This window comes from Colletotrichum siamense, assembly GCF_013390195.1.
Source record: "Colletotrichum siamense strain Cg363 chromosome Unknown KSG_Cg363_contig10, whole genome shotgun sequence".
In the NCBI taxonomy this organism is placed as follows: Eukaryota; Fungi; Ascomycota; class Sordariomycetes; order Glomerellales; family Glomerellaceae; genus Colletotrichum; species Colletotrichum siamense.
In genome coordinates, this window is record NW_023501023.1 from 4,080,718 (window position 1) to 4,106,811 (window position 26,094).

General features: G+C 41.9%; 8 protein-coding genes across 8 annotated transcripts; 5 read left to right on the forward strand and 3 right to left on the reverse strand.

The window, feature by feature from the left end:
- Positions 1 to 153: 153 nt before the first annotated feature.
- Positions 154 to 2,021, reverse strand: CGCS363_v015011 (putative transcriptional regulatory protein; the record flags this gene model as incomplete). The annotated part of the gene is made up of 6 exons (XM_036646860.1): positions 154 to 706; positions 757 to 967; positions 1,026 to 1,393; positions 1,458 to 1,542; positions 1,601 to 1,890; positions 1,960 to 2,021. 6 exons carry the CDS (start codon positions 2,019 to 2,021, stop codon positions 154 to 156), a joined length of 1,569 nt encoding a protein of 522 aa, XP_036488499.1.
- Positions 2,022 to 3,164: 1,143 nt separating this feature from the next.
- On the forward strand, positions 3,165 to 4,809 carry CGCS363_v015012 (uncharacterized protein; the record flags this gene model as incomplete). The annotated part of the gene is made up of 6 exons (XM_036646861.1): positions 3,165 to 3,178; positions 3,262 to 3,293; positions 3,345 to 3,576; positions 3,629 to 4,160; positions 4,213 to 4,413; positions 4,477 to 4,809. 6 exons carry the CDS (start codon positions 3,165 to 3,167, stop codon positions 4,807 to 4,809), a joined length of 1,344 nt encoding a protein of 447 aa, XP_036488497.1.
- A 535-nt stretch (positions 4,810 to 5,344) lies between these two features.
- On the reverse strand, positions 5,345 to 6,710 carry BNA2-1 (Indoleamine 2,3-dioxygenase; the record flags this gene model as incomplete). The annotated part of the gene is made up of 2 exons (XM_036646862.1): positions 5,345 to 6,337; positions 6,387 to 6,710. 2 exons carry the CDS (start codon positions 6,708 to 6,710, stop codon positions 5,345 to 5,347), a joined length of 1,317 nt encoding a protein of 438 aa, XP_036488199.1.
- Positions 6,711 to 7,211: 501 nt separating this feature from the next.
- On the forward strand, positions 7,212 to 8,793 carry kyn-1 (Kynureninase 1; the record flags this gene model as incomplete). The annotated part of the gene is made up of 3 exons (XM_036646863.1): positions 7,212 to 7,398; positions 7,453 to 7,844; positions 7,903 to 8,793. The coding sequence occupies 3 exons, from the start codon at positions 7,212 to 7,214 to the stop codon at positions 8,791 to 8,793; spliced, it is 1,470 nt and encodes a 489-aa protein (XP_036488506.1).
- A 1,590-nt stretch (positions 8,794 to 10,383) lies between these two features.
- CGCS363_v015015 (uncharacterized protein) lies at positions 10,384 to 11,094 on the forward strand (the record flags this gene model as incomplete). Its single annotated transcript, XM_036646864.1, has 1 exon — positions 10,384 to 11,094. The coding sequence occupies one exon, from the start codon at positions 10,384 to 10,386 to the stop codon at positions 11,092 to 11,094; it is 711 nt and encodes a 236-aa protein (XP_036488505.1).
- Positions 11,095 to 11,787: 693 nt separating this feature from the next.
- CGCS363_v015016 (uncharacterized protein) lies at positions 11,788 to 12,177 on the forward strand (the record flags this gene model as incomplete). The annotated part of the gene is made up of 2 exons (XM_036646865.1): positions 11,788 to 11,962; positions 12,026 to 12,177. The coding sequence occupies 2 exons, from the start codon at positions 11,788 to 11,790 to the stop codon at positions 12,175 to 12,177; spliced, it is 327 nt and encodes a 108-aa protein (XP_036488222.1).
- A 387-nt stretch (positions 12,178 to 12,564) lies between these two features.
- sdnJ-1 (Glycosyltransferase sdnJ) lies at positions 12,565 to 14,254 on the reverse strand (the record flags this gene model as incomplete). The annotated part of the gene is made up of 3 exons (XM_036646866.1): positions 12,565 to 12,850; positions 12,921 to 13,637; positions 13,692 to 14,254. The coding sequence occupies 3 exons, from the start codon at positions 14,252 to 14,254 to the stop codon at positions 12,565 to 12,567; spliced, it is 1,566 nt and encodes a 521-aa protein (XP_036488502.1).
- A 1,888-nt stretch (positions 14,255 to 16,142) lies between these two features.
- fap1-3 (L-pipecolate oxidase) lies at positions 16,143 to 17,542 on the forward strand (the record flags this gene model as incomplete). The annotated part of the gene is made up of 2 exons (XM_036646867.1): positions 16,143 to 17,284; positions 17,338 to 17,542. The coding sequence occupies 2 exons, from the start codon at positions 16,143 to 16,145 to the stop codon at positions 17,540 to 17,542; spliced, it is 1,347 nt and encodes a 448-aa protein (XP_036488255.1).
- Between the last annotated feature and the right edge of the window lie 8,552 nt (positions 17,543 to 26,094).

Consider the following 26,094-nt stretch of genomic DNA (forward strand, 5'->3'; position numbering starts at 1 on the left):
CAAAGTCGGAAATTGGCCAATACGTACATCAGTTGAGAGCCCCCCCTTCAAGGTCATCTGATGCTCAAATCGTGCTAATTTCGGCCGTACATAAAGCAGAGTGTAATAATAGCTTGTTTTGACATTTCAGGTTGGAAGGCCTAAACTATGAGTCTATATGTAGGGACCAAGATCGATGTGACCGTCCCCATCGAGAAGCTGGAACAAATTAAGGTCTCCAAATCCATGATCTCCGTCATTCCTCCCGTCAAGAATTGACAAATCTGGTGTCCTCGGAAGCGAGTTTGACAGAGTCAAAAACGAAGTATCCATGTCTGCGAAAGACGGCGAGCCTAGACCCAAAAAGCCAGAGACGGAATTTGTCTTGACTGCCGATTGGCGGTCTTGGCCCAGTCCCGGAACAACATCATGAGCAGAAGAATGGACGATTTGCTCAGATTCCACGTTATCCCTCGGTACTAGCCCAAACAACTGTGACGAGCTTTCCGTCCTTTGAAGCCGTTCCTCAAGCTCCTTCTTTTCGAGGTAATCTAGTGCAGCATTTAGAAGCGACTTTGCAATGAGAGAGTACTGCGAAGCATGGGCATCTTTCTTTGCGAAGTGCTCTAGTACCATAATTGCGTTCCGCGTGTACTTTTCGAGGATGCGGCCGAAGGACCCCAGTAAGCCAACGCCCAGGATAAGAGAGGAAGCAAAGAGCCACGACCTAGTCAAACTCAGCGTCGTGCAACAATCTATTCAAGCCTCAATACTCACACGATGAGTGGCATTTGTCCATTTAGGTATTGCCTCTCAGTCAAGCCAACCAGTATGTCGACCATAAAGCTTGCTGCATCTATGCAAGCATCGGCGAGCTTCGATTTGCCGGAGACCAGACTGGATCGACTGGTCGAGCCACCGGCTGATCCTTCCGTCAAGCGCTTGTGAAGCTCATACATAAGAAACGGTCGCGAGACTAGAATCACAGCTGAGAAGTGTGAGCTAAGCGGTGAACTGACTCAGCCGTCGACGGACGATGAGCTTACCGTAATAGTATGAGCATAATACTTGGCAAGCACCGGTGACCTTGCTTGGATCCTCCCCGTCCGCCGATTTGGACACAACGTCTTTCAATCGTTGAAGCCACCGGACAGACCAATCCCGCAGCTGTCTTGAAATACCCTCTGTCAACTGGTAGGAGACCTTTTTCCGCGAATACACTTCGACGACAATACCTTCAGTAATGAGAAATATTTGAGCTGAGGCGTTGAGGAGATCGAATGCCTCTTGTCCAGTTGTATCATCCGAATCGCGGTATGGAACGCTACAGTCAACATCAGACGTTGCTGGCGGCCTGCCCATAGATGTACTTAGAAAGAGATCCAGCACACGCAAACTCTTCCACAAACGATCTCTGTGGTCATGTCTTGTCAGCGCAACAAGTCGTCAAAGAGACAGATCCTGTCAAGCTGCCTTACCGCTGTCTTTGAATGTCGGGCCCAAAACGAGAGTTGATTTCTTGGCGGTGTGTTCCGATAGAGTATGCTGCCCTTACTGCGATTCCTTTTCACAGTATCAGTCCAGACTTCTTCGTTAAGTTTTATACCTAAGATCATCTAACCAAAGAACAAGAATGCCCCATTCATCTGGCAAGAGCCTAACATGTACAGAGTGACCAGAATAAAGGTCTGGATAGTGGGGACGTTGATGTTGCCACTGAGATTGGTGAGTGCCGTGTTGCGTGCATACTCGAAGTAAGAAGATGCCAAATCTTCTTCTGCAGACTGATATCCTATAGCAAGAACTAGGTAGAAAGCTGCGGAAGCAACGTCTTGTGATCTATGGTCTCGTTGAGCCCAGGCACACACCTCGTTCACGAGGCGAGCGTCATCGAATAGGTCAACCAAACCACTAGTCTACATTGGAGTTATAAGCATTGATCAACTGGAAGTCAAGCTGGTGGAGTTCAAATCGTCTTACAACGGCACGGTACGTGGTAATCGCTTGAGGAATGGTACCCGGGTGAAGGACAGGCTCGCCATTGCCGGAATAATGCGCAGGTGGTCTAAAAGACGGATTTTCCGTTTGATGAGCGAAGACGTGAGGGTCTACTCGAGTGTTGACAAGTTGCCGTACTGTTTGGAAGAAAGATAATGGCGCACAATCTCCAATAAAGACTGGCGAGGTTTCATTAACTCGCGAAGACGTCAAATTAGGGGAGACGAGACATACTTAGCTTGCCTTGAGCATCACACAGCAGGCGCGCTTCACGAGGAACCTCCGTCTCCTCCTCCGCCAAAGAATCGTGGCCAGCCTCCGTCGCAACATTGGCCTGATCGGCGCCGTTGTGCACAGACGGTGACGGTGTTCTCGGAGTTGGCGCCGGAGCTCGTCGTCTCTGCTGTGGTGAGTATCGACAAGTTGCTGGACGCTGGCGTCTCAAACAGTAGCTACATGGCAACTTTCCATCGCATTTGACTATTCTCGTGGTTAGATACATGCCCTGATTTATCGGAGAAAACATCTCAAGCAGAGTGCGTCCTAGCAACACAGCCGTTGAATCCATTCGCAATTGCCATCTGCATCTGTGTGCTGCTCGCCGTAGGACTTGAGCAGCATCAGGTATGAATAATGTTAGGGGCAGGTACCTTTTCTTGCTTTGCAGCTGTCGCAAGCATTCGCGACCCTTGTGCGAACATAAGTGTGCGGCGATGCCTCCCGCACCGAGACATCATCCATTCTGGTGCAACCGCCGATATCCCTTGGAGTAAAGTCGAATCGCGGAAGAAGGAAGATCGGACGCGGAGCAAGAAAGCCAATTACCGAGGGGTCAAGGTTTTCCGCACTGCAACTGTGGTGACGCTAAACCTTGTCGGGCTTCCGGGAGGGTGTACGTGAGCAACTCATGACGCCAGTGCTCACAGTAGTTCCGCCCAACGACACGTTATCGGATGCACTGTGCTTGCCATGTCTAAACGCGAACCCCCCGGTTTGATCCTCGGATCCTGCGATTCCTTGGCCGCCCACACACAATTCGGCTTACTCTTGTAATATCCGTACTCCCAGCAACCCGGCCGCTCACAGTCGCATGCTGTGTGGCTCTCGTGACCCGTAGACCGCAAACGTCGACGCATTCTGTTACGTGAGCACATCCGAAACCGCCCGGAGGCGGAAGACGGCCCACCATGGCTGGACATGTGTGAGTGTATCCGATACTCTTCTTGTGCCTCCACTGTCTGCAGGTACAGAGCAGGAAGAAACTAACTTAGTTCGTGCTTTTAGGGACATGATGGACGACGTCCTTATTTCAAATTGTACGCCAGGCTGTGGAATATAGCTTCGCCTGTGCTGACAGCCGTCCCAAGTAACACCGGCCTTGCTTCGATCGTCCCTGCGACTAGTCATTTCCCAAGGCCCTTTGATACAGAATATCTTCGTGAAGCATGTGCAAACCAGACTAGCTGAATCTCCTGTGTCATTTCCACGTATACATGCCCTTTTGGGCGATGACGGCGGGCTTTCTGGGTCATTTCTTGAGTATTTGAATTGGAACAGATGCCTCTTCTCTGCCAAATTACCCAAGCAGTCGCTGCCAAAGTAAGTTTCACCTGCTGTGTATGTTGTTGAGGTTTTGCTTACTTGCCAAAAGTCTCGCAAAAATCATCCAAGCAATGACTGTCGTGAAAGATGAAAATCCGAACCCAGCAGAGGCTCTAGAATTATCGTTGCAGATGATTGATGGCGACATCGTCCAGGCCATACAGGCTTTGAAGGAGATTCAACCAAGTCCCGAGCCAGACCTTGAGCACCAACTCCGCCATCTGATTCTTGCATTGGAGAATTACAAGCGGGTGCATGATAGTAGGGACTCTGAGTGTGCGGAATACCCCTTTAATCGCAGTGAGCGGCAGGTGAAAGACGCGTTTGTGGCGCTGTTCCCAGAATGCATGTCGGCCACAGCTCCTAGGTCACGCGCCAAGACGCTCATGTCACTGAAGATTGCAACCAAACCTGATTTTGAGACCTTTTATCTTGGGCCGTATGAGTTTCCCAGAGTATTGAATGGTCTGTGGCAGCTTTCATCCGCAGCGTGGGGAAGCGGAAGTACTAGCAGGCAAGAAGAAGAGCTGGTCCACCTTGTGCAGGCGGGCTTCACGGCAGCAGACATGGCTGACCACTATGTTCGTTTTATTCCGAGTCTTCCTACTTCCTAAACTGACTGGATATCTCTAGGGTGATGCTGAGCTAGTCTACGGCGCCTTCAGGAACCGGTTGTCGCCAAGTGTTAGGTCACAGGTTCTTGCTGCAACAAAATGGTGCGTGTTTGCACCTCCTACGGAGGCTGTCACAGCGAAATTTGTCCTGGATGCTGTAAAAGAGAGGTATCGACGACTTGGAGGCAGGATTGAATTGCTTCAGCTTCACTGGCACGACGTAAGTTCGGACTCGAGTTGCGCTGTGGTCTTTTACATGTAGCTCATACCATCGCTGCATCAGTATCACGACATGATCATGCACTGGGGAACTTGGCGAGACTTCCAGGACTTGCTAGAGATTCTTTCGACGGTGGCCCAGGAGCACAGGGTGAGTATTTCAAATATAGCAGCTCGCTGGGTTCTCCAGCAGCCGACTGTTGGAGCGATCATTGTAGGGACACGGCTTGGAATTTCTAGCCACGTCGAGGAAAACCTCGCGACGTTCGGATTTAACTTGAGCGACTGGGATCTCGATAGGATCAATGTCATGGCACTGGGATCGAATCGTACGAGAACCAGGCGGCTATTCACAAGCATCGGGGACTGTGGAACCGAATATCGAAATGGCCATTAGTTGCTGCGTTCATGTATGGCGAGCTTGTCAGGATTCACACGATGGAGCAGTAATTAGTAATGAGTGAAAAGACTCCTGCTCATTGGCGAGGCTTGAACCTTTGCTAAGCGTGACAGCTATGCCTTTTAATCAACAAATAAGACGTGGCATGCCACACTAATACTAGGCAATGAACAAGTTGGTTGGTCATGATGATGATAGATGTCATATTGGTGTAGTTAGCGATTCGGCGTCTATGGATTCCTGAAAAACCCGATGCCGCTCAGATCATGTGGGCTCGCATGGGTACCACAGTGTAGAGCACAGACACTTCCGACATCCGCACTCTCTTCCGCACACACAAATTTCAACCTAGAACGCCTCTCGGATGCGACTTTCCCCATTAGTGGATCAGTCAGCTCCTGAATGGAGCATCCAGGTTACACGCGGAACAGAATTCTTCATCCCCTTGCATTAGTTTGGTATTTGTCTAAACCGCCATGCTGATGTCGTCAATCGCTATATGGATATCACAAACTTTGTCTCAAAGCAAAAATCACTTCTTCCGCCCTTGGTCCAGCTGCCCTGCCTGCAAGGTCTCGTCCCTCGTTTGCTTCAAAAACGGCATCAATGCTGTGCCGCCCGTCCCCGTAAGCTGGTCATCTTTGGTAGCAGACGCACTGGCCAAGTCAACCTTGGCGGCATTGTAGGCCTTCTTGGATGGCAGAACAATGTACCGTGTGACGATCTGCAAATGCTTGTTTCTGAACTCCGTCATGGTCTTTGTCGCGTTCTGGTATGCGTCGCGAAATCTCTCCTGCTGCGGCGTGGACGCAGGGAGCTTGGCAAACTCGCGGATGCTACCCATACGAGTAACATGCTCCAAGAAGCGTTTGTGAGGTCCCGGCATATAGTCACGCACTTCCTCGTGGAATGCGGGTGTACCCTTCTGAGCGGGTGCGGTCTTACTCGCATGAGGGTTGCTGTTGCCTTCCGACTTGTGTTCCACACCCATGACAATATCGAGAAACTGGATGAGAGAGCTCTGGCCGTTACTGCCACCTCTGAGCTGTTGCCAGCTACCACGACCATCTCCTTCGTCGTAGAATACGCCATTCGGTAGCCCTGCTGCTGCCATATTCTTGCTGCCGGCAAGGTATGGACGAATTTCATAGAAGAAAACCATCGGATCGCAATGTTCGTACATGCGCTCCAGCAGAGCACCGATCTTTCGGATATTTTCCGACAAGCCCTCGAGAGCCGTAGTGATTGTGGCGTAGTCTCTTGTCTTGATTGATTCCAGGGCGTTCAACATATCTGTCATAATGCGAGCGCCTTGTGCCTCCATAGCTACCGACACTAGGTAGAACCAAGCCTCGTCCTTGGTACCGGTAAAAGTGTGAAGGGATTCCAATGATTCGAGATCGGTAAAGTCGTCGGTAGTCGACAAGAAGTTCCACAAATTGAGACCAGCATAGGTGGCAACCGGGGGGACTTCCAAATGCCTGGAAACCTCCAAGAGGGGAATCGAGACTGAGGGGGGCAGAATCTAGGAATTCATTAGAAAGGTCCTGTTTTGGATGCCACGACTTCCTTACCTCCTCGGCCTTTTCTCCACCCCAAACATAGGCATGCGTGAAGAATGTCAAGATCACGTATGCTCTCCTCCATTCGGCCTCGTCCATGAGCTTGTCTGTGCTCAAGACTGAGAGAGCATCGACCTCCCGTCGCAACTTCCCAGCCTTAAGCAGTTGCGGGAGATGTTGGATGATCTTTTCCCATGGCGTATAGTACGAATTCGGAAGCACTTTGAGCGGCGCGTCTGCGGGAAGGAAACCGTTCTGAGTAATAGCATATTTCTCGAATGAAAACACGTCTTCCGGCGATTGTTCTGCTGACACTGGGAGGGCGTGGGGCGACATTGCAACTAGCGAAGGCTGTGAAACAAGCGATACAAGAAGAGACGGAAGTCAAATGGAAAGCTTCAAGAATGGCTGACTAGAGTGTGAGTAAGTTGGTTGTGATGGAGAGAAGAGAGACAAGGTCAATGCGAGTCAGGGAACAACTAGATGAAGAAGTATTTCCTCAACGTCTTCCACAAACCTGTTCCCATCGCCTATCACCTGTCCATTTGTCGCGGACCCGACTGAGGGATCTCGTCATCCTATCCGGTGTAAGTGGGCCAAACCGAGACCCGTCGGCTACATGCGGAAGTAATGAATCGGAGACGGAAACGGATCGCGGAACAGGGTGGGGCCGTGCGTCAAGTTTGCGGAATGACGATGCGCGCTATCTTGGGGGTCTTGGGGCGGCGTCGGGTACAAAGACGAGGAAAACGCCCAGGCTACCGTGCAGCTTGTGCCACAATTGCGAATTCTCGATTCATCAAGCAGTCAAAAGCATACTCTCTCGTACGATTCGCCATGGAGTTTGCCGCCTTTGCAGAACAGATCCGGTCCGGCCATCCGGCCAAGTTCCCCACGAATGCCAACACTGCCGAGTATGCTCAGCAACTCGATGCACAAGACAAGCTCAGGCATCTCCGCGATGAGTTCATCATCCCAACCAAGGGTTCTTTGAAGAAGAAGGAGTTGAACGGCACATATCCTAGTGAGTTTTCATTTGAGAATTTTGTGGGAGACAGGGCTCTGACCAACTCGACAGACAAGCAGGCCGTGAACGGCCACGTAAACGGCGTCAATGGTGTTCCCTCGTCAAATGATGACGATACTTCATCTGTCTACTTTTGCGGAAACTCTCTAGGAGTTCCCCCCAAGGCAGTTAAGGAATATGTCAATGCTCAGTTAGAGACATGGGCTTCGATAGGCGTCAATGGCCACTTCAATGGACTTGGCAACTCACCTCTGGTCTGCTGGCAGGACATGGCTGAGGATGTTGCGAAGAAGAGCGCCCCTATCGTGGGCGGTCTTCCCGAGGAGGTTGTCATGATGAACACCTTGACGGCGAACCTGCACTTCCTGCTGGCAAGCTTTTACCGCCCGACAGAAAAGAAGCACAAGATAATTCTGGAATGGAGGCCTTTCCCCAGCGACCATGTAAGAAACTTCCCTTTCCTAAAACCCAGCTGTCAGGTGAATACTCACATGGAAGCAGTACGTTATTGAGTCTCAAATCCAGTGGCATGGTTTGGACCCGGCCAAGTCGATGGTGCAGATTCAACCCGACGAGAATTTCTACATCTCAACGGAGTTGATACTGAAGACCATTGATGAGCATGCCGAAGAGACAGCCCTGCTTCTACTTCCTGGAATCCAATACTACAGTGGCCAACTTTTCGATATTCCCCGCATTACCGAATACGCCCAGTCAAAGGGACTCGTGGTCGGTTGGGACTTGGCACATGCCGCGGGCAACGTCGAGCTGAAGCTCCACGACTGGAACGTTGACTTTGCAGCATGGTGTACCTACAAGTACCAGAATGCGGGTCCTGGTGCCATGGCTGGTGCATTCGTCCATGAGAGACATGGGAAGGTTGACACAAGTGAAGGCAAGCCCAAGTTCCGTCACAGACTGACGGGATGGTACGGAGGTGATAAGTCGGTGCGGTTCAACATGGACAACAACTTTTTGCCCACAGTAGGCGCCGGTGGCTTCCAGGTGTCGAACCCTTCGGCTCTCGACCTTGCCGCGCTCTCTGGCGCCTTGTCTGTGTTCGAGAAGACGTCCATGTCTGACCTGAGGACAAAGTCTCTTGTTCTTACGGCATATGCAGAGCACCTGCTTGATGGCATTCTCGCGGACGACACTGGAAGTGAGCCATCATTCCGCGTCATTACGCCACGCAATGCACATGAGAGAGGTGCGCAGCTTAGCGTACTGCTCAAGGACGGGCTGTTGGATCGTGTAGTTGATGAATTTGCGACCGCGGGCGTGGTGTGTGATAAGAGAAAGCCAGGCGTCATTCGTGTGGCTCCAGTGCCTCTCTACTGCACATTCCACGATGTGTGGAGATTCATGGACACTCTGAGAAAAGCTATTGCTTAATATAGTCTAATGTAATACAAATAGCAAGTCATATGAAAACCAACTATCTTCACTTCACCGGGGCTTTTGTCGTGTGCATATTTTGAAGTCTTGGGCGCCTTACCAGCATGACCCCTTGAGCTTCCTAGTTGCGCGAAAGCATCCTGTCCAGCCGTCCGTGCATACGAAGCATTTGGGGCTCTCATCGTTGCAGCGCATATGTTTGTATTCGACCGCACGGTTCCTGTTGGTATTTAAGTGATTGCGAGGCCTCGGGTTGTAGAAGTTCATCCTCAGTCTATGTTCCGAATCAATTGAGGAACTTCAACTTAATTTGCCCCATTGGAATGCTAAAGAGCTCAGTACAACTTAAGAAATTGACGACTTGGTGTGTAGGATGGTGAAAGACGATATAAAGCACCAGCTAAACATCCATCATGTTGCTAGCAATACCTGAGTGTGATCAATCGCAAGAAAATGAGAATGAGGGTGGTCCGGCCCGGCATAGGGTCTTCATAGAGAACTTTTGGGAAAGACCTAGATATCCATGAATGACATTGCCGTCTGCTGACGTAGAACACAGCACAGTCTACGCTGGAGTTCAGCTACTATAGACGACTATGCCAAGCACAGCAATCCTTTGCTCGAAAGTGGATCTTTCGAGCCAATGTGATAGCAGGCACCTGTCTGAATGCAGAATCGATTTGCGTAATGGCATATTATCAACTTGTCGGAAGAGCCAAGATGGATGGACGAAGACGGTAATAAGAGTCGCAAAGCATTTTCAAGTCGCTCTGCCGAGTTATCAACAAAGAGAGTTTAGCTTTGCGGCTCTAGGAGTCCAAAGCCAGTTACGTGATGATATCGCCATCAATCACTTGACGGATCCGACGGTCTTCTTGTTGGCGAACTAGCAGCATGTCGTTAGCCGCAATGACGGCAGAGGCAAATTACTACTAGCGTTGACTTGCATCGGGAGCCAAACCCTCGCGGGCCGAAGGATCGAGGCGGTGGGCTGGAAAACGAAAACGGCAGGCTGAGACCCCAACGACAAACGAACAACGGGGGGAGAAGACCCCGACCTGGAATCTCTCATCTGCCTAGACAGATCTAGACTCAATTCAACGCTAAGTCCTGTCTATGGGTCGGATACTCCACACCTCGACTTTGCTTTACGGATGGCTGAATGCGGGTTTCAATCCCTTGGCTGTAATCTGAAAACGGTTATGACCCCAATCGGGCCGCCTCTTGCGTAGGAAAAAAGGCCCCTCCAGCCCAGAAACAGCAACCGAGTAGTCGGTAAACTCAGGGTCAGAAATCCCAACGCTGAAGTGATTCAGTGACAAGTGAGACACGGCGAGACATTGCGGCGAAGGATTCAATGGTAAAGGTGACGATGGTAGCGACTTGGAGACAACATACATCAAGCGAAAAATAATAAATAGCGACCAAATGCTTCACTTCAAAAAAAATCTTTATCGCACCACAATCCAATCAACTCAACACCAATAAATCATCACATCCAAGCTTTTGCACTATCTTACCCTGATACTTTTGACTCCGATCTTCTTTGGCCCAGAAACACTCGAAATAACCGCCGAATACATCAAAATGCGTTTCACCAACGTCCTCGCCATCTTTGCATCTGCCACTGCAACCTCAGCACTCCCGCTTTCTATCCTTAATGGTCTCTTCGGCACTGGCCCAACGGCCAACTCATTGGTGCAGAGTTTGGGAGCTGTAAACACCGAGCTTGTTAAGTTGAACGTCAGCCTTGCCGGGCTCAACTCAGCAAACTTGCAATCTCAGGCCACTGGTAGTGGAAGCAATGTCAACGATTTAGTCAACAAAGTTCTTGGACCTGTTCTGCAATCGCTCACTGGGAATGGTGGTCTTCAGACTGCATACACCACTGCTTTGAGCCAGCTTGCCACTCTGAACAGCCAAGGCATCACTCTTCCGCAAGCCCAAGCTGCTCAGGTTGCCAGCGCTCTCACCACCTACCAGACTCTGTTGCCCCAGGTGTTGGGTCAACTCCAGGCCGCCCAGCCTGCGATTACTACGGCATCGGGAAGTGGTCTTCTTGGGTTGGTACAGAACCTTCTCGGCGGGAGCTTGGTCGGCAGCACCGGCGGCACCGCTACTCCGGTCAGCACTGTTCAAAACTGGCTCTCAACTACCCTCAACAACAACGGCAACCTCCTCGGTGCAGTCGGCACTATTCTCCAGCGAGTGCAGCCTACAATCCAGTCCACTCTTCAACAGGTTACCGACCTTCTTCAGGGACTCATCCGGGCCCAAGTCACCGTTTACAGCGCCTAATCGAACAATTAGCAAAACAAAACTTCTGAACGCGATATAAGGAGACTGGATTCTCTCGGCAACGACTCAAGGAATTAATGTGGATGGAAAATTAATATGGGAATTTGGCTGGGACATAATAGGCTGGTGTTGGGAATAACGCATCGACGAGAAGCTACTAACGACAATCTTTCATAACGACAATCATTCATCGTAATCTTAATAATGGAACTGACTTTCTTTTTTATTTAATGCTACCACTACTTGCCTGTTGAATCTTTGCTGTGCTCCCCATTGGATCGTAGCGCCTCAATCTCGATCTTGCTTGGTCGAAATGCCAAGGTACGTCACTGAGACCTGCACGGCCATTTGCGGCCAAGCGAACTGCGCGGTTGACGCACTTTCCAGCCCAAGCCGTTGGGGGCTGGGTCAGCAGAGCGTTTTCCGCCTATCGCTGGCCGTTGCGCTGTGGTACAGGATGCCTGGCTGGGGCTAGCGCACAGAACAGGCTGGTCAGACGACAGCGCGCAACGCCAGCGCATGACGTCACGAGCTGCTCAGCGGCCGCCTGGTATTAAATGCGTTGTTCTGCAACACTCAACTCGACACGAGCTGCACACCATATCTCTCGCCTTTACCCCGCCTTCACAGCCAATACTCGACCCCAGAAACGACAGAAAATCCCAATAACTCAGATCAAGGTCAACCGACACGATGTTTCAGACCGTCTTCTCCCCGAGCCTCTTCCTCCAGCTCTGTTTCGCATTGCTGGTGGCAGCCGCCCCTCTTGACCCTACCCTGTCCACGACTTCGCAGAACAGCTGGCAGTATGGAACGGGTGGTGGTGTGATTGGATTCATTGTGCTTGTCCTGGATATCATTGTCTTCAGTAAGTTGTTCCACGTGCGTCTTTGATACGGGTCGATCAAGATACTCACAACTCCCTTCCCAGTCGAGGTTCTGAAGTCCAACCGTCCCGTGAGCCACAAGGTCCTCTGGTGTCTTGTAGTCTTCCTTTTCCCCATCATCGGCATGATCATCTACTGGCTGTTCTCGAACCGCGCCGCACACAACACCCGCTCGGGATACGAGGCCGTAGCTTAAGCAGCTCACGATCACCACAAAATATCCAAAATTTGGGAGACACAACATTCACAATATGACGATTGGCATGGTACTGTAAGCCTGCGCATTAGCGACATGATATTGTATGAATTTCGCCAGGCGTATATATGGGCGTAATGTGTTGGACAACCGGCGCGCGTTGATGGACGTTCGCTGCCATGGCTTTCGGCCTGTTAAAGCCATACCGAATAGATATGCTCATCCAAAACGCCGACGGTCATCGTCCGTGAAACTAGCATCTGATTTGGTTCATATTTAGAAAATGCTTCGTTTCTTGACAATACAACAAGCGTTGGATTGAAAAGGTGTCGAGTTACATTACGACTCTCCTTTCCACAAAAAACGTTTTTCATGCGGAACGATGTGTTACGCCCCGAACTTCGGCCCATCCAGCAGCGCAAGAATCTCCTCTGCTGCCTTCAACCGACCGGCGCCTTCAGGATGTCGCTTGCTCAGATCCTTTGCCCGCGCCTGCATCATCTTGGCATGGGGACCAAACAGAACTTCCTCGAGACAGTCTCCAAATTCATCGCGCTTCCAGTATGGCTTCGCCTTACGGTTGGCCCATTTCCCTATGCCAAGAATCTCAGCACGCTGAGCGAAGTCGTAGCAATCTGCCCACCCAGGTAAAACAACCTGGGGTATACCGGTGCTATGTTTGCAAGCATTAGCCAGCTATGCCAACTGGAAGTGTTATGTATCGGGGATTGAACAAGACTCACCAAAATGCTTCATGGAATGAGTTCGAGCCGCCATGATTCACGGACAAGACCACGTTTCCTGACTCAAGGACAGACTTCGGCTCGGCGATGATCCAGTCTAAGATGCGGATTTGATCGTTGTCCATTTCTGGGCTCAGAATAGATTTGATCTCCTTCCAAGGACCCAGGAAATCGGTGCTTGAGGGATCGGTATCATCTCCGTCTGAAGTCTTCCGAGGCATCTTCCATAAAACCTGCAAGTTGCCCTGACCCAAAGGCTCGGAACATTTGGCAAGATCAAACAGGCGACGGAATGCTAGGACTACTTCTTTGGCTAATGGAACGTCAAAGAAGTGATGCGTGCCTAGGTTCATGTAGACTGTCGGGCCTCTGCTAAGCCAACTTGCCATTTCGGGATCCTGGGTGGTATCTGATATCGCTGGAGCAGCGCGAGTAATGGGGCCGCAAGGGGTAATGAACTCCGGGAGCACTTCGAAAGGGAAGTCGATGTCTGGGCTATTGGCCACGAGAAGACGAAGACCCTCGGGAGGTGCCTTAACCAAACCAAGTTGGTTCATCGTCAAGAGTTGAGTGTCCGGACCAATGACCTTATGTAGATACCCAGAGACTCTAGTGTGCCGCTTATTGGTTGAAACTGTCACGCCAGCCACCACGTTGTAGAAAACATTGAAAGGAATGAGGTGCAGTGGGACTGGGAACGGCAAGCTCGAGCATATGCTTCACGCCAACGTCGTTAGAATGCATACAGAAGCATGAAAGATGATTACTTACACAGGATACTTCCACAGCATTGCCATCTTTGGCTGAAGTGGCAGAGCAAAGTCCTTGATCGTGTTTGGAGCAAGTACAATCCAGTTCATCTTGATGCGGTTGCAAAAGGTGAGTGCCGGCGCGAAGAATGCCTCTGCAACTGTGACATCTGGCTTAACGTCGTTCCAAATGCGCTCGAGATCCCGATAGATCTCGACGAACTCTTCGGGGCTCCACGGAAGAGCAAGGCCGGCAATGTTGAGCATATTGCGAGTGACATTGCTGAAGTTTGGGTTCACCAGCCAAGTTTCCATCGTAGGGTTTCCAGGTCTATCGACAGAGTCGAAATGTGACAAACCAGCCACCTCGTGAAACTTGACGGCGTCCACCGCCACTGAGCCGAGGTCCGCAGTCAGCTGTTTGACTAGGCGGGATGTCGGTCCCTTCAAACGAGCCTGCGATGCAATGTGAGCCTCGACATCCTGAGACTTATGAACCAGAGCATGGGCGACGGATAGAACAACGTTAGCCTGTCCATAGTCGCTGTTTGTCAGAAAAATGATTCTCTTCTTCGGCGGGGCCATCTCTACGGCTGGGAGGATGGGAGCAACAATCTGTGTGGTTGTTCAGAGACCTTCTCTCCAAAGACTTTTCGCATGATGATATATAGGGGCGCTTGAGAATTGTGGCAGACAGGCACTCTGATCCCGACACAAGGCTCCAATGCCGTTATCAGACAGCGGTCTTACGAGGCTACCTAACTCCCCACTCATGGGCCCTCAGTGGGTACGCGCATGCAGTCATCCCGAGCTCGTCCGTCGAGATCGACAATGCAGTAATCACAGACCCTGACCTATGTGTTTTGTCAGGTATGAGAATAGTATTTACGGTGGATAAATGGTGCGTCTCAACTGTTGAGGTCACATCAAGATATCACGAAGGGCCGAGAGCGCTTACATGCAGATTAAGATATACGGGGCCTGCAGTTCTATGTAACCTAAGAGTTGACGAGTCCAATCAAAAACGTCTTAACCTGTGTATGGATCAATAAAGTCGAACGTCTTGCATGATTCCCTATCGAATGCAACGCCCATTCCAAACACGTAACCGGTGAACGGGTTGAGGATGACCACATGCATGACGAGACGAGCAGAATTACCCGAAATGGACTGAGAATCAGACGGGTTAGTACAGGCTGACAAGAAAACTGTCAGCGATAAAAGAAACGGGGAAATGACTCTTCTGCGGTAAGAAATCACGCATGCGGATCGCCCTGTTTTGATAAACGGTGCCCACATTGGTTTGGTCATCTGGAGAGAGATACAATCCACCGCCATGTCATTTTCTGAATTAATACCAGACAATACATGCAGGTAAGCTCGTATACAGTAGACACATCTGCGGCCGCCCGTCACCTTGAGAACGGAGCAATTCTTTGATAGAAATATTACACTTTGAGGCGGGATACGTGGCAATACTACGAGGACTTGGGCTTCTGTCAGCGGCTGACGGACACAGCCACGTAACTGCGCGAGAAGTGACAATCTCAGGCACGATAATCGTATGGCTGAATTCATTATATTCAAACACAAAGGCTCACTGCCTTGGCGTTCTAGAATGCTACTATGAGTGATATAAACCTCAGCTCCCATCGCATTAATGCTTAACCAGGTTATGTATGATATTCTGCTGCTTACTGAGGTAGTCACATCGCGCTTGGAAAACTCATAGTTGGGTCGCTGTGATAACACAAATACCAGGCGCGGATATCTACAACATGTCTAGTCCAAAGACAAGTCCTGTTTCATGTGAGCTACGTCTGGGAGATGTTCGCCTGTGACATAGCACAATTCAGGTTTGATCTAACATTCATGAAGTAATCCCTTGCACTAGTGCTTTTGCAATTTAATACTATCTACCTAAGTATTGTGAATGTTAAGTTAAATGATACCCTAATAGGTGTGGGGAATTGTTAGTGACTAGAGATAAACCCTCTGCAAACGCCTACGGATAACACGAGTTTTCACCGGTTCACTTCTTCAGCTGGAAACATCTCACAATAGTAGCTGAGGTTCATCTCATGATCCAAAGTGACACGGTTAGAAAGATACATGCAGTTGACAATCGGCAGTTTACCTATTGTTAAGGACACCGCGATGGCAGTGAGATTTCACTAACTTTCACTTGGAATCGATGATGTCTCTCTTAGGCTACCCCGCCGCATTGGTACTGGATGCTCAGGGACTGACCCCGCGATCTTACTGCGGGGACGTCGGGAGATCTCAGGGTTCAAACGCGGGGAAGACGCCCTTGACCTTGAATCTAAGAAGCCGAATGCCGCATTTCCGAGAAATGTGTACGACCTGGGGGTTATAAAGTTATGGCAGCTTTCCAGCGGGGAATTTCTTCATGCGACGTCATTTTTGTTCTGCATACTATAGTACTTCATTACTTCACGCACGAACTTTAGGCATGACTGAGCCTACTGTTCTCATTGTGGGTGCTGGGACCTTCGGCACATCCACTGCGTATCACCTGGCAAAGTCTTACGATGACCCAAGCCGAATTACTGTAATCGACCGCTGGAACGCCTCGTCCCGGGGCCCCAGCCCTGCAGCCGCCATAGACGTCAACCGCATCATTCGCACAGACTACGTGAGCCCCTTGTACTGTAATCTCGCCAACGAAGCCATCCATCCTTGGTTTTGGGACATTGACTTGGGCCATCATTTTCACAAGACGGGTTGGGTGGTTATTGATGAGAAAAACAGCGAGTTTACGACAGCCGTCCGACGGACGTTTCGGCTGCGAGGCTCGGACTATACCAGGGACGTGGATGTGTCCAGCGTGGGGAATACTTGGAAGATGCTCCAGGGAATAGACACTGCTGACGTGGGCGATGCTTACTTTAATCCGGAAGCCGGATGGTGCGATGCTGCGTCTGCCACCTCGAGCTTCATGGCAGCTGCTGAGAGAAGAGGCGTGCAAAGAGTGACTGCCGACGTCGAGGAACTCCAACTTGACACTGGAAGAACGAGAGTAATAGGTGTCCGTACAGCAGACGGAAAGCAAATAACAGCCGACAAAATTGTACTGGCAACCGGCGCCTGGACGAGCAAGCTTCTCGCGCCGATTGAAGACACTCTCGATATCGCGGTCGATGACCGCGTTGAACAACAATTGAAAGCAGTGGGCAGGGTGTCGGCCTACTACACGCTGACATCGCAAGAGACGGAAATGATGTGTGCAGACAACTTGCCCATCTTGGTATACAAAGGCTGGGGGATTTTGACTCCACCTTCTCCCGACAATCGTACACTGAAGGTCAACGACCTCCGCACAGAGTTCGTGAATACCCAAACGACGTCTTCCGGCCAGCGGATCTCTGTCCCCGACTTACGGGGCCAAAAGAATGTCCCAGAAAAGCTTCAAAAGGAGATGGGCAGCTTACTGAAGGCAATGATACCAGCCTTCTCATCACAGCGGAAGCCAGATCGATGGCGGATCTGCTGGGATGCTGCGACACCGACGGGCGACTGGCTGCTATCCAGACATCCACACGCGCAGCTCCAGAATTTGCATATCGCGGCTGGGGGGAACTTCAGCAGCTACAAGTGAGCCATCTTTTGTATAATAAGACTCAGAGACTGATTACAATATGTCACAGGTTTATGCCTATCGTCGGCTGGTACATATGTAACGTTCTCAACGGTCAGAGCAACGGAATCGAAAAAGACGAAGCATGGGGCTGGAAGGGTACCGCGCGCATTCAGCAACAAGTCAAACACAGAAATGAGCTAGGCGGGAAAACGAGCGTGGCACAGCACTCCGAACTGGACTGGTTCAAGAGCGGTATGATATCTAAGATTTAGAATGCCTTTCCATTAGAGTTCTTATTAAGTCTCAAAAGCCAATACGCCGTTGCCTTCTCCTTGCGGAGCTGCTCGTAACCCAGCTCATTTACTTCATTATCTATTAAAGTATTAACCTGCTTAAGTATGTTCATCATGCTTAGAGAGACCACCTGTGCAAGCGTCTGCCAGGCGTTATCCACAGCTGACATGCGTGTGCGCGCTAGAAAGTGTGCTGTTACAGCGCACATAAGACTAATCTGCACAGCTATTAGCAAGCTAGCTATAATCACCTTAAGCTACTGTTTAGATATAAGCCCTAGCTATATAAATAAGGTAACTGCTATATAGTTATATAAAGTTTTAATAGTTAGGAGTCTAATCTTTAAACTAAATTTAGTTTAATAATTAGTTAAGATTAGTTAAAAAATTCTATATATAGATTAAGTTTCCTAATATACTACTAATAATAAATAATTATATTATTTATTAAAACAGCTACTTAAAAAAGAGTAGGTTTATAAAAACTAAAGGTAAGATTTATTAAAATCTTATTAAGTATTACTTATTAAACTTTCTATACTTAAAATATCTATACTATAGATATACTTAAAGATAATAGTAAGGTATTCTTTTTAGCTAAATTTTTAGCTTAATATATTAGTAATAATAAATAATTATATCATTTATTAAAACTATTATTTAAAAAAGAGTAAGTTTATAAAGACTAAAAATAAGATTTATTAAAACCTTATTAATATATATTATATAAGGTAAATATAGTTATAGTAATATATATATTAAGAAGGTTAACTATATTATTATAGTTAGCTATCTAATAGTAAGGTCTGCTAATAGAAGTTAGGGATTAATACGTTCTAATAGTATACTAAGTTATAGTCTAAGTTAAAGGTTATAAGCTATAGTAGATTAGGTTTTTAGAAACTAAGGTGATTAGTCTTAGGTTTAATAAGTAATTTATAGTAAAAGTAAGCTAAGAGTATTTTAAAGATAAATACTAAGTTAATTACTAAAAAGTTATAGGAGTCTAACCTTAAACTAAGCTTAGGTTATACTATATATAAGTCCTAAATAGTATTCTTCTATTTACTTAAGAGTAATTACTTAGGTATATAAAGTGATTATAATTAGTTAGTAATACTAACTAATTACTAAGCGTTTTATTCTATACTTTATTAATTATTTCTTTATCTTATTATTATATAACTTATATTATAGTTCTTCTATACTAAGTAAGTTCTTATTATCTTTATGATCTTATAGTATAAATATCCTATCCTAGCTACTTAACGCTTAAGTAGGTTGTTTAGCTATTATCCTTATTTATAGGTTGTAATATATATCTTAAGCTTTAGGCGTATTTATTATATTAAAGGCCTTAAGGATCTTTACTATATTTAACGCGCTAGCTATATTAATTATATTAGATATAGTTAAAGCGTTTATTATACTAAAAGTAGTAAACACTTTTACTACGTTATATATTAATTACTATAAATAAAAGAAAAGAATATTATCTATAATAATAAGTATAATTTCAATTTATAGCTTATTATAGCTAATATAACTATATATAACTTAAACCTTACTCCTATATACTTTATTTTATAATCCTACTTTTATTAATATAGCTTATAGTTAACTCCCTATTAGTGCGTCTAAATATATATATCTTAAAGAAAGTATTCTTAGTATTAAATATTATTTAGATAGTACTATATTAGTTTAAAGTAAGGATATCTATAACCTCTTCTTTTTTAATATTATCCTTAATAGTAATAATATTATAAGGAAGGTTAGTAATATTAATATTATAAGTGTTAACTAGCTTATAATTATTAGTAAATACCTTAAAGTATATAGCTTTAGTATTAATAGTAACTTTAGGGAAGTATTTAATTATAAAATCCTTAATTACTATAATAGAGGTAGTAAGGTTAATAACTTTAGTATAAAATATATTTAAATCTATACCTTTATAGTACTATATAAATAATATAACTTTAACTTTATTACTATTAATATTAATAATTTTATAAGCTACTTTTAGGTTAGTATTTAATACTTTAATTATATTAATAGTTAAATACTTATTAGATTAAATAGCTAAGAACTTAACTTTTAATATAACTTTTATAATAAACTAGAGGTTAATAGAGCTAAATATAGTATTAGTTTTAATATAGTTCTTAATAAACACCTTAAGCGCTTTAATATATATATAGAAGCTAAATATAACATAAGTATTATAAAGGAGTATATATATCTTATTAGTAGTATAAAGAATAAGGTTACTAATAGTAATAATAGTAATATTATGCTAATACTTATAGAACACCTCTTAGTTAAAGATAGTAATATTAAGTATTTTAGCTAATTAATAGTAACTACTAGCTTTAAATATAGTATTAAGGTTTAAGGTAATAGTATTTATAAATATATTAGATATCTAACTTATAGCCTCTAGCTAGCTACTATGATTTTTACCTAGAACTTATACTATAACAACCTTTAACTTCCCCCTTTAGCTAATAGCCTACTAATTATATAATCCTTTAGCCCTATTTCCCCTACGCACGCTAAGGTGCGCTATTATTAACAATCTTATTACTTTTAATATTACTTTAATAATAACTTCACAACTTTAACTAAACTTAATTACTATAGAAGCAGACTTTCTATAACTTTTTAATCTATCTTCTAAGTCTTATATATACTTTTTATTACTTAGCCTTCTTTTCTGCTATCTACCTTAGTTCTATAGTTATTAGTAATATCTATAATATTACAGTTTAGCTAGGTTAGCTTACTAGCTATACTACCTTACTAAGGATATTATTAAAGTAAGCATAATAATTAGGATTAATAGTAAATATAGCTATATCCTTTAGCTAAAGTATATAAGTGCTTCCTATAGCTATACTGCTAATATTAGCTTTTAGGACTATTAAGTATAACTTAGCTATAGTTATCTTATCCTTAAGGCTCTATAAGTAAAAAAGTGTTAACTTACTAATTATAATAAGCTTAGACTTATAGTTAGTATTAATTATTATGTTTTAAGGTATGCTTTAGGTAAAGCTTTATAGTATAAGGCCTTATAAATTAAATAGGATAGAATATATTATAAAGGAATCTAAGTAGTTTACTTTAGTAGTATTAATATAAGATTAAGGATAAAGGATAGGCTTAAGGCTTAGTAAGCAGCGTTTTAAGTATATAGCTAAGATAAGCTTTTCTATAGCTAAAGACTTTATAAAGCTATTACTATATAAGTTATATAGGTGAGGCTATTAACTTTACTAGTAATAAAGCTATTATTAATAAGGCTGATAGCTATAATAGGTAAGTTAAGGTTAGCATAGGTAGTTATTTTAGACCCTTAGGTATATATACTGTGAAGCTATTAGATTAAGTATTAACTAAGCTGTTTTTACTGCTTTTTCCCTTATTATAAAAACCCCTATTAGGTAGGCTTAAAACTTCCTTAATATTAGATATCTAACTTATTTTAAATATAATAAGTATCTAAGTATTACTAATATTTATAGTAATAGTAACTTTCTTAGAAAGTATAGTATTAAAAACGTTATTAATATTAGCGTTAGATACTATATACTTATATTTAAAGAAAGTATTAAAGCTTAAATAGCTAAGTATTAAGTTAACTATAAGCTTTAGTATAGATATTTTTATTACTTTATTTTTAATATTAATAGTATTAATAAACTTAATAATATTTATACTAACTTTATTAAAGTTATTAATATTATTAAAGACTATTAAGGCGTAAAGTTTATTATAAGCTTTATAGAGACTTTTAAGTAAAGTAGTAATAATATTAATATATTTATTATATACTTCTAAAGTCTTAGCTATAGATATAAGAGGTATAATATTAGCTATCTTAACCTTATTAATAATCTTTATAGTAATAATAAGCTTTATAATACTAATAACCTAATAGTTAGAAGTTTAATCTTTAAACTAAATTTAGTTTAATAATTAGTTAAGATTAGTTAAAAAAATCTATATATAGTCTTAGTTTCTTATTAGAAAAGGTATAATATTAAAAAAATAGTTTGCTTATAATAAAAATAGTCCTTAAGATATATTTCTTTTTTATAAGTAACTTTATATATAATTATATATTTATTTTTTAACTTAAATTATATAATTTAATATAGTAATTAGATTCTTACTTTATATAAATGCAGGGTAGGTGTTAGCGTTAGCGCTAGTGTAGGCAGCAGGGCGTAGAGGGTGGGCAGGTAGGTATACAGCTTACCTTAAGGTCCTACCTACCTACTACCCCCCCCCCCCCCCCCTATATACACACATATATATATATATATATATATACTAATAAAACTAGCTAGCTAGCTATAGCTATAGTAATGCTAATAGTAGCTAGCTAGCTAGCCTAGCTTAACTAGCATTAGTAGCTATAGTAATAAACCTACAGCATAGCATAATATAGCACTAATAACTAATATTAATAGCTAGTGTATATTAGCTCTAGCTAACTAAGACTGAAACTAATAAATAAATATTTAGCCTACCTAGCTTTAGAACTAACTAGCTAACCTTAATACTCTAAAAGCACTAACTAATAATACTAATTATTACTAATATTAATATTACTTAATATTAACGCTTAGCGCTAATCCTTAGGTATAGTATTAACGCTTAGTATTAGCACTACTTAGCACTAACACCTAGCGTTAGCACTTAAGCATAGCACTAACGCTTAGCATTAGCACTAACGCTTAACACTAATATTAACGCTTAGCGCTAATATCTAAGCATAGTATTAGCGCTTAGCGCTAGCACCTAATAACTAAATAGCACTAGCAGCTAGCATTAGCACTTAGCACTAATATTAGCATAACTAATACTTAATAGCACTTATACTTAACTTAGCACTAATACTTAGCTTAGCACTTAAAGCTAACGCTTAATACTAACGCTTAATACTAATATTAGCTACTAATATTAATAACTAATACTAACAGTTAGTATTAATAGCTACTTAGCTAGAAGCTATAACTACTAAACTAAATTAATACTTAGTAGTACCTATTAATACTTATTACTAACTACTAATATAAACTACTACTTATAACTACTAAGCTAGCTAGTATTAAAATATTAATACTAATAACTAGCCCTTAATATTAATACTTAGCACCTAAATAAGTAGTATTAATCCTTAGCCCCCTAATAAGCTAGCGCCTTAATAAAGTAAGAAATATTAGCTTAAAGAGGACTAGCTATAAGCTAATACTTATAATAATAAAGCTAAAACTAGCTAGCTAGTCTCTAATACTACTTATAGAAAAAATATTAATATTAATAACTAACGCCTTAATATAAATAGCTACCTCTAGCTTCTTATTAAAAACTAGCTAAAGACTACTTAGAGGTTTAATAAGGCCCCCTTAAGCCTTAAAAAGGAAGCTAAGTATAAGTTAAAAAGAGAAGTAAGGAGCAAAATATACTTATTAATACTTATACTTTTCTCTACTAGCTTCTTCTTAAGCTTAATAGCTAGCTATAATATTCCTAATCCTTATTTTAAGTAGCTTATTTACTAAGATAGTACTTATTATATATAGAATAAGCTTAAATATTAAGATTAATACTTATTATGTTTAGAATAAGTTATACTATATTAGTAAAACCTTAAAAAGCTTCTTAAATCTATATAAGATCTATCTATCTATCTATCTATACCTCTACTTTACTACTTCTAAGCTAATAAGTTAAATAAGTCCCCTTTATATTTTATATACTCTCTAATAAATATATAAACTAAGCTTTAACTTAAGTAATAAACTTAAAGAGGGAAATTATAGGAGTAATATAAACTTTTCCTCTTATTAATAACTTAAGGTTAGGAGAGCCCTTAAGAGTCTACACTATAAAGTAAAATATCTTTAAGATTAATCTATTCTTTAGAGGAGAAATAGAAATAGAAAGTAATATAACCTTATTTATCCCTTAATAAGGTCCTCTTATCTCCTCTCTCTCTTTAATATAAGAAAAAGTATTATTAAAGCTAAAGGCGTAAGTTTAAGCCTAAAAATACTACTTAGTATAAGCTTAAGTTTACTTAGGTATCCTAATAGCCCTAAATAGCTACCCCTAAGTATAAAAAGAAGGCTTATAAAGCTTAGCCCTACTTTAGCTAAATACTTTAATTATATATTATATATATAATAAGCTCTTATACCTTTATAGTCCTAATTAGTAGCTTTACTACTTTATATACTTATATATACCTATTAGTTAAAGCTTTAATAGTTTTAAGGGGGCTTATATTTATATCTTACCCTTATAGGTAGTTTTAAACCTTTAAGCTATTAGTATAAAGTTAAAGTAGTATAAAGCTAAGGAACTATTATTTTACTACCTTAGCTACTAATAGCTATACTATTATATAACCTCTAAGCCTTATTAATCTTCTAAAGCTTTACTTAAGTAGTTCTACTTAACTATTACTTAGAAAGCTAGCTACTCTTTAAGCTATAAAAGCAGATTTTAGAAGCTAAAGGTATATCCTCTAATAAGCTTAAACCTCCTACTAAGTAGCTAAATATAAATAGCTTTCTATTTATAAGCTTATAAGTAAGTATAGTATAAATATTAAGCTTACTACTTACCTATATACTTATACTTAGTTACCCCTTATAAGACTAAATTCTTACCCTATATCTGCTTATATTTAGCCTAAGAAGCTAACTCTTAACGCTTTAGTTATTAAATATCTATCTTTATATAGTCCTTATTTCTATTTAGTATTTAATATAACCCTTAAAGCTAGCGTTATTCTGCTTATTATATCTAATAAGTAGATTATCTCTTTAGCTATTAGTAGGACTAATACCCCCTTAGTAATAAGTATAAAGTAAGTATACTTTATTAGAACTACTAGCTTACTATTTATAGCCTACCTTTATAATAATAGCTAGCAGATAACTTAAGAAGCCTTATTAGCTTAGCTCCTTTAGCTTATTACTTAAGCTCCCTCTTTTATACTATATATATTATAGCCTTAAGGCTTACCTTTAGTAGGAATATATAAGGATAAGTTAGTTAGTAGAGGGGAGGAAATATATTCTAAAGACCTCTTTTTAAGTCTCTCTACTTTATTTAGATTATATAAACCTACTTTAATAGCTTACTATACTATTAATATTACGCTTAGCTAAAGCACTTTACTTTATAGGCTATCTTTAACTTTAAAGAGGACTACTATATTATAACTTATTATATATAGATAACAGTTAACTAACCTACTTAAGTATTAGGCAGCTAAGATAGGATATTTATACTACTAGATTATAGGAATAGCAGAGACTTACTTAGAAATAGAAGAACTATAGTATAAGTTATATAATAATAAGATAATAATTATATTAGATTAATATAATCTAATATAACTTAAAAGCTAAATAATCGTTTTAGATTAGAATAATCTAGAATAACCTAAAGTATAAAGGAATATATTTAGAATTAGACTTATATATAGTATAACTTTAAGCTTAGTTTATAGTTAGATTTCTATAGCTTTTTAGTAATTAACTTAGTATTTATCTTTAGGATACTCTTAGCTTACTTTTACTATAAATAACTTATTAAGCTTAAGACTAATTATTTTAGTCTCTAAAGATCTAATTTATTATAGCTTATAACCTTTAACTTAAACTATAACTTAGTATACTATTAAAATATATTAATCTTTAGCTTCTATTAGTAAACCTTATTATTAGAAAGCTAACTATAATATTTTAATTACTTTTATTTAATAAGTTAACTATTAATTCTTACTAATAGTAATAAATAATAATATCTTCTTATACTTCTATTAAGTTACTTACTTTTAGACCTTTATCTACTTTTAGAAGATAAGCTACTTAGAATTTAGCTTAAGAACTAAGAGACTAGAAAATAAAAGATAACTTAGATAGTAAGGATAATACTAAAGAACTTAAATACTAGCTTAATAAAATTAATAATAACTTTAAGGTAATATATAAAATATTTAATTAGAATACTATAGCTTTTAGTAAACTCTAAGAATAAGCTTATAAGAACTAAAACCTAGAAAAAGAAGTTACTACTCTCTAAACTACTACTAATATTATCTTAGCTTTAATTAAAGGATAAGAATAACTTAAGCTTAACTCTCTTATTACTTTTAATAAGACTTTAGGATAACTTAAGGGATACCTAATTTAGATATAAACTTACTAAGTTTTCTATATAAGTACCTTTTAAAATAAAACTAAATAAGTAGTATATATAGCTACTTTCTTTAGAGGATAAGCCTTAGCTTAATTTAAACCCCTCTAGTAGGAATAGCTTAATAACTTTATTAAAAAATATAGCTAAGAAGTTAAAGATATCTTCTTTAGTTTTATAAGATATATTAAAGCTCTCTAATTACTTTTCTTAGAACTTAATAAAAAGAGATAAACTAAGTATAACTTAGCTTATTTTAGATAAACTAAGTCTACTTCTCTCTATATAGCTAAGTTCTAAAAAAT